Source organism: Pelodiscus sinensis, chromosome 1 (assembly GCF_052426305.1).
Source record: "Pelodiscus sinensis isolate ZL-2025 chromosome 1, ASM5242630v1, whole genome shotgun sequence".
Classification (NCBI taxonomy): Eukaryota; Metazoa; Chordata; order Testudines; family Trionychidae; genus Pelodiscus; species Pelodiscus sinensis.
This window is the reverse complement of record NC_143052.1, coordinates 106,113,010-106,130,002: the sequence shown is the minus strand read 5'-3', so window position 1 is coordinate 106,130,002 and position 16,993 is coordinate 106,113,010. Positions and strand designations below refer to the sequence as shown.

Sequence of the window (16,993 nt, the reverse complement as noted above, 5' to 3'; positions counted from 1 at the left end):
GCAGTTGTCGGCTCGCGGAGGTGGGTTTGGAGCCGTGTAGTAGTCACTGTGGACAAGACTGCATGTCCCACCGCCGTGGACGAAGCTATAGAAGACGAGAGTGCATAGTGCCGTGCAAAAGTCTGGTCAGATGACCAAGTGGCGGCATTTCAGATATCTTGGAGTGGGACATTCTGAAGGAAAGCTGTTGTGGAGGCCACGGCTCTGGTGTTTATTGTGTAAGGTATAACAAGTGAGGATGCAAGAAGTAATCCAGTTTGAGATTCTCTGAAACGAGATCGCTTGTCCTCTTGATTTATTGGCGTAGGAGATGAAAAGCCTAGGTGAGGCCCTCCACGGCTTTGTGCGATCGACATAAAATGCCAGAGCACGTCGAACATCTAAAGTGTGCCATGCCGCCTGGATCTGGTCAGCATGAGGCTTAGGAAAGAAGGCAGTTAAATGTATGGGTTCGTTCACATGAAAGGGTGAGTACTTTGGGGAGGAACTTCAGGTGGGGTCGAAGTATTACTCTGTCGTTCGTGAATATGGTATATGGTGGGTCTGCCATCAAGGCTGCCAATTCACTTACTCTCCCACTGGAGGTGATTGCGATGAGGAAAGATACTTTCATCAATAAGAGAGACCAGGAGCAGGTAGCCATTGGCTCGAATGGTGGCTTTGTCAGGCTTTTTAGAACGTGATTCAAGTCCCAGACAGGAACCGGAGGGCGGATCGGCGGGAATGTGTTCTGTAAGCCTTTAAAGAAGCGTTTGGTCAATGGATTAGCGAGGAAGGACATGCCATCCGTAGGATGATGGAACGCCGCTATTGCGGCAGCGTGGACCTTAACGCTGCTGAGTGCGAGGCCAGATTGCTTGAGGGATAACAGATAGTCCAACAAGGTAGGTGGAGAGGCCGACTGTAGAGAGGTTGCGTGTAGCCGACTATACCAGTGGGAAAATCGCTTCCACTTGTATGAGTAAGCCCTTCTGGTTGACTGCCTCCTACTGTTAATCAGTATGTCCTTCACCTGCTCCGAACAGGTAATCTCAGCATCCTGGAGCCATGAAGGAGCCAAGCGTGAAGGTGAAGCTTGTGAAGGTCCGGGTGGAGAGTCCTGCCGTGGTTCTGGGACAGGAGATCGTGGAGGAGAGGAAAGGGGTACGGGTCCATCAGCATCATCTTGAGAAGGTAAGGGTACCATGTCTGTCTGGGCCATGCAGGAGCCACTAATATGACCCACGCCTGGTCTGATCTGATTTTGTTCAGGACTCTGTGCAGGAGTGGGAAGGGAGGAAACGCATAGAGGAGAGGGGCGTTCCATGTGATGGAAAATGCGTCCCCGAGGGAATGTCTCCCCTGGACTCCTCTGGAGCAGTACCAATGACATTTCCTGTTGCTCTTCGTGGCGAAGAGGTCTACGTTTGGTTGGCCCCACCGAAAGAATAGTGGAGTCAGGGTGTGCCTGTCGAGCTCCCACTCATGTTGATCTTGGAATGAGTGACTGAACATCCGCTGTGAGATTGAGGATGCCCGGGAGGTAAACGGCCAACAAAGTGACTTGGTGTATGAGACACCAATTCCAAAACTTGACCGCCTCCGAACAGGGAGATGGGGATCGGGCTCCCCCTTGTCGGTTTATATAGTACATGCACGTAGTGTTGTCTGTCATGATAGTAATAGACTTGCGCATTATATACTGTTTGAAGTGTTGGCAAGCGTATCTGACCGCACATAATTCGAGGAGGTTGATGTGAAAGGTTTGTTCAGTGAAAGACCATTTCCCTTGGCCTGTGATGTTTCCTAAATGGGCCCCCCAACCCATAAGCGAGGCGTCTGTTACAACTGTGAGTGCGGAAGGAGGACGCTGAAAAGGAACGCCCTGCAGCATGTTGTGTGGGATTGTCCACCAAAGCAAGGAACTGAGGATACGTGGTGGAATAGCAACGAGCTTGGAAAGTTGGTCTCTGGAGGGCTTGTAAACCGTTGCGAGCCACAACTGGAGTGCTCTCATGTGGAGTCTGGCCAGGAAGACGACATAGGTTGTGGAGGCCATATGCCCGAGGATCTTGAGACAGAGACTGACCGTCACGGTTGGAGTTGATTGCACCGACGAGATCAGTTCCTGAATGGTGGCAAACCTGTGGTCGGGAAGGGTAGCTCTTGCCATAGTCGTATCGATGAGAGCGCCTATAAACTCTAGCCTCTGAGTCGGGAGTAAGGTGGATTTTGTATAGTTTATGTGAAAACCGAGGCTGAGTAGAAGGGCTACTGTGTTGTCCGTCATGGTTTTGGTTTCTTGGAAAGACGCGCCTTTAAGGCAGTCGTCGAGGTACGGGAATATTATGGTCCCTTGTCGGCGCAGTGACGCCATTACCACTGCCAAGGTCTTTGAAAAAACTCTGGGGGCAGTTGATAGGCGGAACGGGAGTACTCGGTATTGGTATTGGTAGTGTTGGTCGCCTACTGTAAACCGTAGGAAACGTCTGTGGGCCGGGAGAATCATAATGTGAAAGTAGGCATCCTGGAGGTCGATAGCCAATCTCCTTGATCGAGAGCGGGGATGATCGTTGCTAGATTTACCATCTTGAAGCGGTGGTATGCCACGTGCTTGTTGAGGAGTCTGAGGTCTAAAATGGGTCTCCATCCTCCCGTCTTCCTCTGGGTTAAGAAGTAGGTTGAATAAAAACCCCGGCCGTAGAATTGAGGAGGTACCTGTTCTACTGCGCCGAGTTGGAGAAGACGTGTCATCTTCTGTTGGAGAACTGGTTCGTGAGATGGGTCCCTGAAAAGGGACAGGGTAGGAGGGCGAGTAGGAGGGATGGAGGTAAATGGGATCGAATAACCGTACTGGATTAGTTCCAAAACCCACTTGTCCAAAGTGATGAGAGACCATTGGTGGAAAAAGGTCCGGAGGGGTTGATAGAACTGAACCGAGTCTGTTGGCGATAAAGGTGGAATGGCTATGTGGCTCTTGACCTGACCTTCAAACCTGCTGTTTGGTTGTTGGCGGGCGGGTTGTGATGTGTTGCTGCTGTTGCCTTTGTGGTCTATGCCTCTGTGGTCTTTGTCTCGGGCGGAAGTTGGTTCTGGGTTGCTGCCTGAAGGTGTCTCTCTGGCGTTGGTATGGCTGGTATCTCGTTCTCTTGAACAGGGGGGGGGGTATACATTCCCAGTGTTCTAAGAGTTGTGGGAGAATCCTTCATTGAATGGAGTACTTCATCCGTCTTTGCAGCAAAAAGGTTGGCTCGATCGAAGGGCAGATCCTCAACCTTTTGCTGCAGATCTCTGGGTACGCCCGATGCCTGTAGCCAGGATGCTCTTCGAAGGACTACCGCCGAGGCTGTCACGAGAGCTGCAGTGTCTGCTACATCCATGGAGGACTGTAGGACTGTACGAGTGATGTTATGACTCTCTTGCATGATGTTAAGCAAGGTTGGTCTTTTATGCTCTGGTAAATGTTGAAGCAAATCCTGTAACTTCGAGTAGTTGGTGTAATCATAGTCTGCTAGCATGGCTGTGTAGTTCGCCACTCTCAGGAGTAACGTGGCTGAAGAACAGACTTTACGCCCCATAATGTCCACCTTTTTATGGTCCTTATCCTGTGGTGTGGATCTGAGATTGGGCTGTTTACCCTTGTGTCGAACCGAGTCTACCACCAGGGAGTTCGGGGGTGGGTGTGTAAAGAGAAAGTCCATATTTTTTGGAGCAATGAAATATTTGCAGTCAACCCTTTTGTTTGTTGGGGTGATGGATGCAGGAGTTTGCCAGATGTTATCAGCCGGATCTATAATAGCCTCATCCATGGGGAGAGCTAATCTGGAGGTAGTTGTGGGTTGCAGTGTGCGAAGAAGGAAATATTGTTTCTCCTGCACTTCCTGGAGATCTCGTTGTTGAGCTATGGCCACCCTTTTAAAAACGTCTTGAAATTTCCTGATGTCATCCCCAGATGGCGGCGCTTCAGGTGTGACCGCTTCGTCCGGTGATGAGGACGAGAAGTTAGGCGGCGATCTGGTTTCTCCCTCAGAGAGCGAATCATGTGCCTCCGAGGGGGTTGGGGAGTTTGGCTCGGTTACAGAAAGCGCCTCGGTGGCAGCAGGAGTATCGGGAGGTGGAGGTCTAGAAATGGTGGAAGGCGCTCGATGGTGGCCCTCTTTTGACAGTTGCTCCCAGGATTGCCATGAGTTGGTGTATGGTAATGGTGGGTAGGTGTATTGTTGGGCATACCATGGGTGTGGAGATGGAGGGTATGCCTACTGAACTACTGCAGGCTGCCAAGAGGGGGGTCTGTGTTCTGGGCTAGAATGCTGGGAGGAGAATCTGCTCCTTGAATCAGTGCCGATCTCGCTGGGGGAACGAGAGACGACCAAAGAATGATGGGACCTCCTTGAATGGACGGAAGAAGCAGGAGAAGGCGGTGCCGAGGATGTGCGGCTCCGGGTCCAAGAACGGTGCCGTTCGTGACTTGCGGTCGGTGCCGCACGGTGTGGAGTAGGCGGTGCAGGGGTCAGCCCCGACAATAGTGCGGGTGACAGTGCCGAGTCCCTGTCAGGTGCCGAAGTGCCCGGTGGTGGCATGTCGATGTGGTGCTTCTTCGGCACCGAGCCCGGTGCCGTCTTGGCACGGTGTTTCGGACGATCTATGAGGCTGCCCGTCGGTGCGGTCAGCACCGAGGGAGTCTCCGGTGCCGGAGGCGTTGGTGCCGTAGAAACCGATGACGGTTCGGAGAGTGTTCTCTTGCGCGGTGCCAATGGCTTAGGCAGAGCTGATCCTGAGGTTCCTGGCCTGGGCTCGGTGGTAGCCCATGTGGCCAACAGCACCGAGGACCATCCTGGGCTCGGGGTTAGACCTGTTTTTGAGGTCGCAGGCCCAGAATGGGTAGAGGGAGGATTTTTCTCCATACCCTTGCTCTGATGAGCTGATGTCGAGGTTGTAGGAGAGTCCTGCAAAGATGGACGAAGAGACTTCTCGTAGAGCAAGGTCTTCAATCTGTTTGCTCGGTCTCGACGTGCCTGCGCCGTTAATTTTGAGCAGTGGGGGCACTTTTGAGTTTGATGTGCCTCTCCTAAGCACTTAATGCATTTAGAATGCCCGTCCGAGGCAGGCATGGCATCCCGACATGACTCGCACCACTTAAAGCCTGGGGAACCGGGCATGAGGGGTCAGGGAAAAGCGGCAAGCGCAACAAGGAAAAAATATTTTTTTTTTAAACTGACAGGGAAGGGAGAGGAGGGCTAAAAACTTGGAGTATGAGGAAACTAAGGGATAACGAGGCTTTTTTTAAATCTATTTTTAAACAGGAAGATAGGAGAACCATTGGCTCTGTCTGCTGCCGAGGACAGTAGAGAAGGAACTGAGGAGCCGCGCCGCGCATGCGCCCAACGGTTCCAGCAGCACTAGAGGGCGCTGCGGCGCCTGCGCGGCACAGCAGAAACTGCTAGAAAAAGTCTCCCATCGCTGGCGCAAGGACGCACCAGCACCCAGAGTGGAGCACCCACGGGGACCACTCGAAGGAGAACCATTTTTTCTCCAAGAAGTGATTGCTCATGTTCATTCCACGTTAGGTGACTAAGCAGTTCTCTTGGAAGCAGGTAGGAGTTCATGGCCTTGAAGATTCTAGCACAGTTCTGTTGAACCCAGTGTTGTCTCTGCCCTGCCGAGTGATGGCATAATGAGACATGATCATGTTGTCAGAAGACATCATCATGGTGCTACAGATGTCCTAGATCAGGATCTGTGCCAGAAAGTCTGCTGAAGATGCTTGCGCTCTAATTGAATGGGCTTTGATGTTCAGTGGTGCTGGAACCTTTGCCACCTTGTAACAACAGGTCTTTATGCAAGAGGTGATCTAACTGGAACTCAGAAACCAGGAGGCCCTTGATCCTATCCACTGTAATGATAACAAGTGGGTTGATTTATGGAAAGGCACAGGTTCCAGATAAAATCAAAGCCCTCTAGATCTCCAGTGTGTGCAGACACCTCTCCTCAGCAGTCTTGTGCTGCTTCAGACTGAATATTGGGAGGAACATGTTCATACTCAAGGAAGATAAAACCTTTGGCAGGAAGGCCAAGAGAAGATGCAGCTGAACCTTGTTCTTGTAGACAAAAAGCCCCCAACCATGTAAAGCAATTCTGAGGCCAGAATAGAGGGTCAGGACTAGTGTTCTTGCTAGAGGGGTGTGTGTGTACACACACTGATGAACTGTGCTTGGAATCCTACTGTCAGAGTCCCAGGTCCAGAGACTGTCAAGGGGGTCCTGTGGGCATTTCCCTCGGTCTCCAAAGCGTAATGGCTTCATGTAGGCGAGCACTGATGTAACATCCCTCATGATGGGTAGTGAGCAAGAGCGTCTACAATTCTAAGAGATTTATGTATCCAGTGGATTTAGTTAATGATCATCTCCCCTGCATGGTGTGATTGTGGAGATATGCTCCCCAACCAATTATGGAGGCATCGGTTGTTAGGATAATAGTCACTGTTGGATATACTGTGGATAACCATGCCTGGTCATAAAAGTGGTCACTGCTATATGACCTAGAAGTTTGAGATATGTTTTGGAAGAGATCTGGGGGCAGACCCATACATTGGATACCAGATCTACTATAGCTAAGCATCTGTGTGGCAGTAGGAGGGCTATGACTTATATATCATGCAACTGTATGCCAATGAATTCCAGTGATTGTCCTTGTGAATCTAGAAATGTGAACAGCGCATTGGTCTTGGATGGGGTCTTTAGAAGATAGATGGAGTTGATGACAACTCCTTTCTTTCTAAGGCAAGCAGTGACTATCTCAAGAATCTTAAAGAATATCTGAGGTGCTGAGGACAGTCCAAGAAGTAGTACCTTGTACAGATAACCAGGCAGAGTGGAAGTCTGGGCCCAGGTCCATTGCTGATCACAGCAACATCTCCACAAAAAATTTTAAGCCAATTCTTTCATCTTTTCTAGCTTTGGATTTCAGACCAAGATAGTGTGAACACTTGGGGATATTTTACTCTCCCAGGAAGGTGACCATCCGCTACCAGGAAAGCAGCCCCATAAGAAACATACCTCTTAAGCCCATGGAACTGAGACCTAAATGTGAAGAAAAAAGCTTTCTAGTAAAGAAGGGCGGGAAATGGAAACCCAGCTTATGAAATAAAATGATATATGATAAAAAATAATAATACTACTATTTACACTAACAGGTAAGGCACTATCTAGTGAAGGAATAGGAAAAGTGGGTTCTGCTGCACATTCTGTCCCATACTAAAGGAAGTAGGGAAGGAAGTGGGAGGGGGTCAGACAGCACAGTGTTATGTTTTATATACATGTCCCATTCAGTGGGAGTGTTGCGGGGTGGTTGTACACATGCTGTCCAATGGGCATTGCTGATGATCTCCAATCCCAGGTGTACTACTGTGCCTACAAGTGGAGCACACACAGATGTAACCAAGAACTATTTTCCTTCTTAATACAAGATTTTGTTCTTAGATCCAAATGACCACTATAGGACTTTGACTCAAGATAAGGTAAATATAGCTATTAAAAGGAGTAGTATGTCCCTTTATGAAACCATCTACATGTGGCAGATTAATTATAAGAATTGGCTTGGCATTACTGGAAGGGCACCCACTAGGTACAGATTATTTACAAACTAATTTCTTAAATTGTCAGGCATGGGCCAAGGGGTGTTAGAACAAGGATTTAAAAAATTGATACTTTTGTAGAGAAGTGCTAGTGATTTTGTTTTAAACTTTTCATGACTTTTGCTGAAAACTTATCTAGAAGGCAGCAGACCATTCTGATGGAATGATCTTGAAACCAGTAGAAGAATACAGGAATTTCATTTTAGAGTTATTACCATTCTCCACACACACACACACACACACTAAAAAGGGACTCGAGATTAAATGTTTAAAAAAGCCAGCAATGTAGAATGGAGGCATCTGGAACGATAGTTTTCTCTATGCTACAGTATATGCTGCATACAGTTGTATCCAATACTTTTTGTACACAGTTGAAAATGTAATCAAAATTAATTCTATAACTAGTGCAAGAGTGAGGAAAAGTGTTACAAGAAATCCCATCCTACAAAGTCTTTCCCTCTCCACATTGTGCCATGTATATGGACCAGAAAGTTGGAAGCTGTCTGCCCAAAAGGTGGTTGTACTTTGACGTAGAGTAGAAAAGCACTTTGGCTTCATTGGCACTAATGTCTATTAACAGTGCCTTTAAGATATTACAATTGCCAATATAGAAATACATTGTGTTATAGTTTCTGGATGTATTCTATGTATGTTTATTCGTATAAGAAGGTTGTCTTCCTTAGCCAAGTAGAGAGAGGCTAACCTTCAAGTTCTTATCAACATCTGAATGTCAAATGACTGCACTCATATGATTATGAATTGTCACTGGCAGTGGCACCATTTGAACTACTTTGGAATGCTAACATTGTATCCAAAATGTATTTACTTTTTTTAAAAATAAGCAGGCTGTGCATACAGCATTAGTAGATAAGATGATGATTTCAATATTGAAAACTGCAGAAAAAATCTAAATCTTTAAGTGAGGCTCCTCATTTTGGAATACTAGTTTGTCTTGTTATAATTTTATAACACTATTCCATTTTGTTATAAGAAATACTACTGTGTAAAAGTTATTTCTTTTAAAACATGCATTTAAAACTGAATTTGTTTGACAGCTTAAATGAGACATTTCTACTATAAGGAATAGCATTGAAATTATGAGTTCAGTGCTTTCTAATAAAGATTTACAAAATGGAAAGTCATATGCAACATCTACATACACTGCAGCTATTTCTAGTAACTTAATTGAGTTCACTCAAGTGTACTGGACAGCAAAGTTGAGGAAGAAGGAATTGCATTACTCTTGAAAGACAGTTGAGGCACAGTCAGAAAGAGTTCTCCCCCCAGCCTCCAAGGTCAATTTAATCTATTCCAAAAGGCAATCCACAGTAAACTTATTTCAGGGATAGCACACCTTTAACACAAAGCAAGAGAGCAAAGGATTAATAAAATTGACATGGTTTTGCAAAGTACACTTGCACCTTATTTCAATTCCAGGTTGCATATAATATTCCTTTTAAGCTCCAAAACAGAGTTGTCCTAAAACTGTGGAATGAAGTCTATTTGCCTTGCAGGCAAAGAGTTGAAGCCAGTGCAAATGCAAGGATTCTGTTAAACAGCAATCTCAATATGATGAATTGTCTATTATTGGTAATGTCTGTGGGAGTTGCCATGTTCATTCAGCCCTCAAGTTTTTTGGGGAGATAGACATTTATATGCTCTTCTTACCCTTCCCCAATCCATGCTCTAAAATCACATGTAGCTAATACTATGGGTCACTCAAGAGTAAAGACTGTATAGGCAGGGCCTATAAGCTACCAGCTAAATCAGCAAAGCAGAGATGTTAGTTTAGTTGGCATGGAGAAACCTTCTGTTAATGAGAGTGCACTCTCCCAAATATGTCTATACTCAACTCTTTGGGGTGTGAAAACTATGTTAAGGGATCAGAGGGGCAGCTATGTAACCACAAATGGTCCTGTAGCACCTTAGAGGCCAACGAAAAATAGATAGTATCTTGAGCTTTCATCTGAAGAATGGATTGTGCCCACAAAAGCTCATACTATCTATATTTCTGGCTTAAATGAGACTTTTCTACTATAAGGAATAGCATTGAAATTATGAGTTCAGTGCTTTCTAATAAAGATTTACAAAATGGAAAGTCATATGCAACATCTACAGTGCTACAGGACAATTCATCATTTAAGTTTATTTTTGAGTCTCTCCCATTCACATATGACAGTGTCTGCATCATAAGACAACCCAAGTTACATCAACTTCAGTTACACAATTTACGTAACTGAACTAGCGTAACTTAAATTGACTTACAGCATTAGTGTAGACCAGTGTTTCTCAAACTGTGCTCTGCAGAGTCCCAGGGCTCCAAGACTTCTCCAGGGGCTTCACAAGGTTGACAAACTGGAAACATTGATAGGTACAACACATACAATCAGTGGACTGCTGGAGCTCCACATAAATTTTTACACGTGTAAAGGGCTCCGGAGCCCAAAATGTTTGAGAACCGCTGGTGTAGACCAGCCCTCAGATTTGTTCACATCTGTATTAATACAGCTGAAATTACGCACACAGTGCCAGTTAAACTGAAGTATCAGAGCTACACAGTAAGTAAGTATGATCAGACAGCAATAGAAGACACAGATAGGACAAGGGAAATAAAGCTGCAGAATCTTCTGTAGCACAATTCAAGTTTATTTCATTCATTCTTGCAACAATCTTAAAAATACATTATCATTTAGCATTCTGATGTCAATGAACCATGATAACGATAGACCTGTGTCAAAATAGCTACACTGGTGAAAAGAGGAATATCAAAATGCATAAAGCACTAATTTTCTTCCATCACTGCGTAGAAAGATATGATTGTTTCTTCATTTACAAAATATAATTAAGACAGTTCATTTTGAAATTTTGCATGCAACACTGCAATTGCTTGAACTAGGACACTCCACTCTTACCAGCCTCTTCTACAAACAAAATAATGCATTCAATATTGTATTAAAGGAGAAGTTCCATTTAAGATTCAAAGATTTATTTCAATGAAAAAAGAGAACAGAGAATGTAAGACCTCAGATTTAATTTTAAAATACTCAACCCAAATTTGAAAGGGAAAGCTACACAAAGTAAATTGATTTCTAAATGTATATATTTCCAGTTGGCTTTGACAAGATATTTAAGCCTTTGTGTTTCTATATTAGTTTTCTGTGCATTCAAAAATTTACATTTTGTCAATTTCGCACATAGAAGGGCTAGAGAAACAGGTAGCAAACCAATTTCTCACAATGTGATGACAAGGAAGTGTATTAACAAACCTATTGTCTACACAAAACAAAGATTAAAGCATTTATAGCTCTTTAAAAACTTGGACAAAAATGACAACCTTTTATGTAGTGCAAAAAGGAAACAAATTCTTCTTTAGTAAAAAATAAAGATTTAAATATCAATCCTCTAACCATTCTGGCAAAGTGGCCTGGATTTTTATTCAGTCAAATTAAACGTGGTCTTATAAAATTTTTTTTTTGCAGATTTCTTCATGTGAAATAGATCAAGAAAAATTAAAAAGTTTAAATAATTGTAGAAAATGAAGGCAAATAACCTCTATCATCACCAGAGGAACAGTACAAAAAAGGTCCAAATGATCCAGTGCTATAATAATCTCCTCTTAAGTGGGAGGTAGGGGTGAATGAGATGGAGAAGGGCAAGGCAAAGAGGAAAAAAGATGGTAAGAGGTTATGGTGAAGTATACAATCTGACAATTCTTTAAACTTGAAAGTAAAAAAATAATTTCAATTTGCAGTTTTCTGGCTTAGTATTTAACAGCATAAGACTAGTTTATGCAAACATAGTACTAATTATTTCAGTGATTCAGAATATCAGAATTTTATTCAGCATCCACACTACTGTAATGAGACTATGATGGTCCAGCATTGATTAGAGATTGATTACAGAGATCTTTATTTTAAAGACTTAATACAAAAAAAAATTAGCCAAGTGTGTTTGTTCATTACCAGTTACTCAGTGGTTATAGTTTAAAATATTTCTTATCCTTCTACTGCCATTCATACCTCCCAGAAATCTAAGAAACCAGCAATAGTTACTCACTACAGTTTCTCATTGGCCAGAATGACTATTCTGGATTTTTTTTAAAATCATGTGGGGATGTTCTATATTTATAATTCCGTCTGTTCTCATTTTACATTCTAAATACAAGGTTGTTCATAATTGACTCACATTCAATTGTATGCAACATGGTTAAAATACGAACCCAAAATGGGTCAATACATATTTATCTTGATGGCAGTTACCAGAAACTGTATTGCCCACCTTCCTGACATCAATTCCAAACATGAGAAATAAAAATAAGGCTTGCTTGTTTTGTTTAAACATCATGTTTAAGACTGAGTGATGTTTTCTGAATGTTACCATAATGCCTGAAAGTTGCACATGCCAACCTCCCAAACAGATATATCTTTACATAATGTATGCCTCTTTAAAAAATACTATGAAAAAAACTGTTTGGGTGAGCTGGTAGGTGTCTAATACAAATTAAAGCTGAAAACAAGAGCTCAGACTTTCTTGGAGCGAATGAGGTGGGGATCCCTTGCTACAATTTTAAATTTGCTTCCAATGAGTTATCTACTGCTGTAATATTTACTGGTACAATAACGTCCAGATGAAACTTAAATATGTCTGTAGGACCATAAAGGATACAGGAATTAAGCAGAAGCTTTGGAAAGAGGTTCATTACTCTGTTAAAAACATTCAGCCAATTGATAAGGAATCTTAGGAAACGCCTTATTTTCTTCTCTGGTGATAGTTATAGATTTCAGTTAAATTGCATTTCAGTCTTTTTCTGATAGTAGAACACAGATAGTGCTTCATGTAATATTTTTTGAAACTATAGCAAAAAACATTTAGCAATTTTGATATGTTTTACTGAGAACATCTAAATTACTAGCAGCACTAAGTTTAAATTAAGCAGAGAAGTTCTTCTTGGATAGCAGAGGACTTGCAGTTTTCACCATATGCACCTATGTTGATTATATTGACATGGTAAATGAGGAAATTCCAACTGACAACCTAAAAGGATAAACTGCAGAGAGATTTATCACAAAAAAATATTACAGGTCAGATTGTGTTCTTGTCCAGAACTGACCAGACTGCAGGGGTGGAGGGAGAACCCAACATCCAATCTTCTAAAGGTATCTTGGTCTTTTGGAATATAACAAGGTCTTGCCTAAAAACTGATCTCTCTTGATTTACAAGGAGTGAAAGGAAGGTTAGTGCGGCATCTGATTAGTCAAGGTAGAGACAGAGCCTTTAACTAGTATCAGAAGTCTTCAGTATTTCAACATATGCTTTAAAGCAGATGGATGTAGCTATCAACTGCCTCAGTGGCTACATTTTACATCACAGCAGACACTAACAGCATTGGACCACTGTCTTAGTTAGCATCTTAGAGTATTTAAACACTATCTTTGTCTACACTGATTTTTCAACACAAAACTGTAAGGGAGGCATAACACCCAATTTTGAAGTGTATGTTCTTTCCCCTCCTGCAGAAGACGTTTGTTTACACTATAAATGGGGGAGGGGAGAGAGGGAAGATTGTGCATGAAGTAAATCCTAAGGACATTGATTGTATAGATTTCCATTCTCTTCAAAAACAGATTTTTTTTTTTTTTTTAACAGAGACCTTTAGTTAGTCTGATGTACTGACAACGCCCTCCCCACCCCACCCCTCCAAAAAAGTATTTAGCTGAAGAAGCTGGAAGATACAAAGAGTGACAGACAGGCAGCAGTGTGAGGCCACAGAAAATACATTAGTTGTATCAGTCCATCCGTCACTGAAGAAGAGCTTTGATTGCCTGGTTGTCAGTAGCTTCAAAGGCTGTTAGTCCATCTGGGCCTTTCACAGTCTTATCAGCACCCTGTAAAGAGATGAGAAGATCTGTCACTTAGCAAAGGACATCACATCTTGGTATCTACAGTTTCTTGTGAAGGGGTTCTGGCACATTTTAGTTACATTAGAGAACTACTTTGAACTCACTAAATTGCTCACTTTTTTTACATCCTGTATCTCTCTCAGAAACCACAAGAAACAGTTTTATAGCTAAATATATCCAATCTTTTGGTTTTGAAGTACACTGAATTTGTACTACATAAAAACGGTTGTCATCCCACTTTGAATGGCAAAGAGTGCTTCAGAAAGGTCATGTTAACACTTATGAATTACAGTACAGACAATTTACTAGCATAGCCCATTAGATATCAGAAAATTGATGAAAGCCATGTGTTTCATATGTGCATACTGAAATTTGCATCATAGCAAGTCAGTCACTATAGCTCCCCAATTTCTATAAATCGGAAAGGTTCTTCTATATCTCAAAAGTGATACAAATATCTTCAAAAAAGCCTATGAAGATTCAATGAGAGGGAATCAATTAACAGGACAAGGTTAGTAAGGCACAATACTGTCCTCCATATTAAAATCCTCAGCAATAAGCCTGCTCACCAGTATGTTGCCCTAACTTTGACATACTAGTTAAGGGGTCAGCATTCTGAAGTGGTGTGCCAATATTTAACTTATTCACTTCTATTTACAGATCTGTGCACTGTGGGAGGGGAGGACGGCTATGTAGGGTGACCATACTTTCTGAATCAGCTGCAACTAGAAAGAATGGTTCAATTAAACAGATTAAGCATTAACTCTCGTTAGTTTACCAAACTTCATTTTAAATAAAGTAAAATATTAATTTATGTCCAACACAAAAAGGCTTCAATGTTAGTTTTATGTATGGCAGGAGTGGGGGAAACCATCGGTAGGGGACCACAGAAGTGAGAGGAAAAAAAATCTCCAAAACTCCCAACCCTCACTGATGTGGCTCTCAAATGAGACACCTCACTCCTCTAGTGCTTCAGAATTTCAGACCTTTTCCTGCCAGATATTTTCCCATCTTTAATTCTATTTACTACCCTCATCCTTAGAGGATGTAGAGTTGTTTTTTTAATTTATTCCATACCAAGTCTAAACTGACAAAAGTGCAAAAACACAACATTGTTTCAGCTGTATCCTAGAGTGGTATTATGTACTTGAGAAAAATTTAGTTTTTCCTAATTAAACCCACTCAAAACCATGAATTCTAAGTTTTACATTTAGTATTCATCAATACTAATAAAGACAAGGTCATCATTAACATCCTGTGTTGAGACCACCTGTAATAATTTGGGAATCTGTCTCCGAGAGGATTGGGGAGAGGTATAGATGTGATGTAAAAAAAGATAGTCACTGTTTGAACGCTGCCTGCCCCCTATGCACTAGAATGCCACACCATAATCCAGCGTCTTCCCCTCTATGTGGAGTTGGCATCTCTACTCACTCCTTGTATATTCTTCTACAATCACACCCTACTTTTTTGGGCAAGAGTAGACATTTGTCCCTTTTCTTGCCAACAGATCAAGAGCAAAACAAATGCCAACTTTTGCCAACCCTCCCTTCCTCCCCAAAAAGAAGAGCCAGGATAGCCAAGACAGGGTTTAAAAATGGACAGCCAAAGGAGTTACTCTACTCCTAAGTGAACTTGGATAATGGGACTGACTTTTTGTTCTCAAGTCATAACATTTAAAATGATGCATCAACACTAGTTATGTTGCTATGTTCTATTTGATTGCAGTTTACACAAACTTCACCTGTACTGTGTTACATCTTTACACTGTTATAGACTTTAAGGTCAGAAGGAACCATTTTGATCATCTAGTCTGACCCCCTGCACAGTGCAGGCCACAGAATCTCACCCACCCCTCCCAGAATAATCCTCTCACTTGTATTTCAGATACTGAAGCCTTCAAATACTTTGAAGACCCCAAGATGCAGAGAATCCTCTAGCTGTGATCTGTACCCCATGCAAAAACCTCCAGGGCCTCTGTCAATCTACCCTGGAGGAAAATTCCTTCCCGACCCCAAATATGGCAATCAGCTAAACCCTGAGCATGTGGGCAAGACTCATCAGCCAGACACCCAGAAGGTTCTCTATAGTAACGCCTATCATCCCTCCATTGACCTATTCCCACTGATAATGAATGGATAATTAGTTACCAAGATCATGTTCTCTCATCAAACCATCTCCTTCATAAACCCATCTAGTTTAATCTTGAAACCAGATAGATCTTTTGCCCCCACTACTTCCCTTGGAAGGCCGTTCCAGAACCTCACTCCTCTAATGGTTAGAAACCTTCGTCTAATCTCAAGTCTAAACTTTCTACTAGCCAGCTTATATCCATTTGTTCTTGTGTCCACATTGGTATTAAGCTTAAATAATTCCTCTCCCTCCTTGGTATTTATCCCTCTAATATATTTAAAAAGTGCAATCATGTCCCCCCTCAACCTTCTTTTGGCTCCTTGAGTCTTTCATAAGACAGGTTTTCCATTCCTCGGATCATCCTAGTGGCCCTTCTTTGTATCTGTTTGAATTCATCCTTCTTAAACATGGGAGACCAGAACTGCACACAGTATTCCAAATGGGGTCTCACCAATGCCTTGTATAATGGCACTAACACCTCCTTATCCCTACTGGAAATACCTCGCCTAATACATCCCAAGATCGTATTAGCCTTTTTCACGGCCATGTCACAATGGCGGCTCATAGTCATTTTATAATCAACCTCCTCCTCCGTTACTTCCAACTGATGTGTCCCCAGCTTATAACTAATTCTTGTTATTAATCCCTAAATGCATAACCTTACACTTCTCACTATTAAATTTCATCCTATTGCTATCACTCCAATTTACAAGATCATCCAGATCTTCCTGTATGATATCCCGATCCTTTTCTGAATTGGCAATAGCTCCCAACTTTGTGTCATCCGCAAATTTTATTAGGACACTTCCACTTTTGGTGCCAAGGTCAGCGATAAAAAGATTAAATAAAATTGGCCCCAAAACTGATCCCTCAGGAACTCCGTTAGTAACCTTCCTCCAACCCGACAGTTCATCTTTCAATATGACCCGCTGTAGTCTCCCCTTTAACCAGTTGCTTATCCACCTCTCAACTTTCATATTAATCCCTATCTTTTCCAATTTAACCAATAATTCCCCATGTGGTACTGTATCAAATGCCTTACTAAAGTCAAGGTAGATTAGATCCACTGTTATCATTCAGGTCAATTACTTTTGTACTTGTTATTTAAAACACTACCAGTCTTAAGTGATAGAGTATCTTTTATAGATTTCACAAACCAGCTAAAGGAAAAATAAGATATTAATCTGCATTTACAAAGATTGTTAAATTGAGGGTTGTAAGGAAAAACATTTACAATATAGCTCAGACATTTTAATTTAAAACTGCAATAGCACACAATTTCAAATTAGGTTGAGTTTTGAAAGATGGATGTAAAACCCATCTCACACTAACATTATGAATATCTCTA

At 42.5% G+C, this 16,993-nt stretch overlaps 1 protein-coding gene across 2 annotated transcripts in view; it reads right to left on the bottom strand.

Annotated features, from left to right (window-relative positions):
• Positions 1 to 10,237: 10,237 nt before the first annotated feature.
• MTPN (myotrophin) overlaps positions 10,238 to 16,993 on the bottom strand; it is a 44,845-nt gene continuing 38,089 nt past the window's right edge. For both annotated transcript variants that reach the window (XM_025180290.3, XM_006114373.4), the window contains one exon: positions 10,238 to 13,497. Coding sequence is in view for 1 of the 2 variants with exons in the window: in XM_006114373.4 (XP_006114435.1) it covers positions 13,411 to 13,497 (87 nt within the window). In the remaining variant the exon portion in view is untranslated. The remainder of the gene's footprint in view (positions 13,498 to 16,993) is intronic.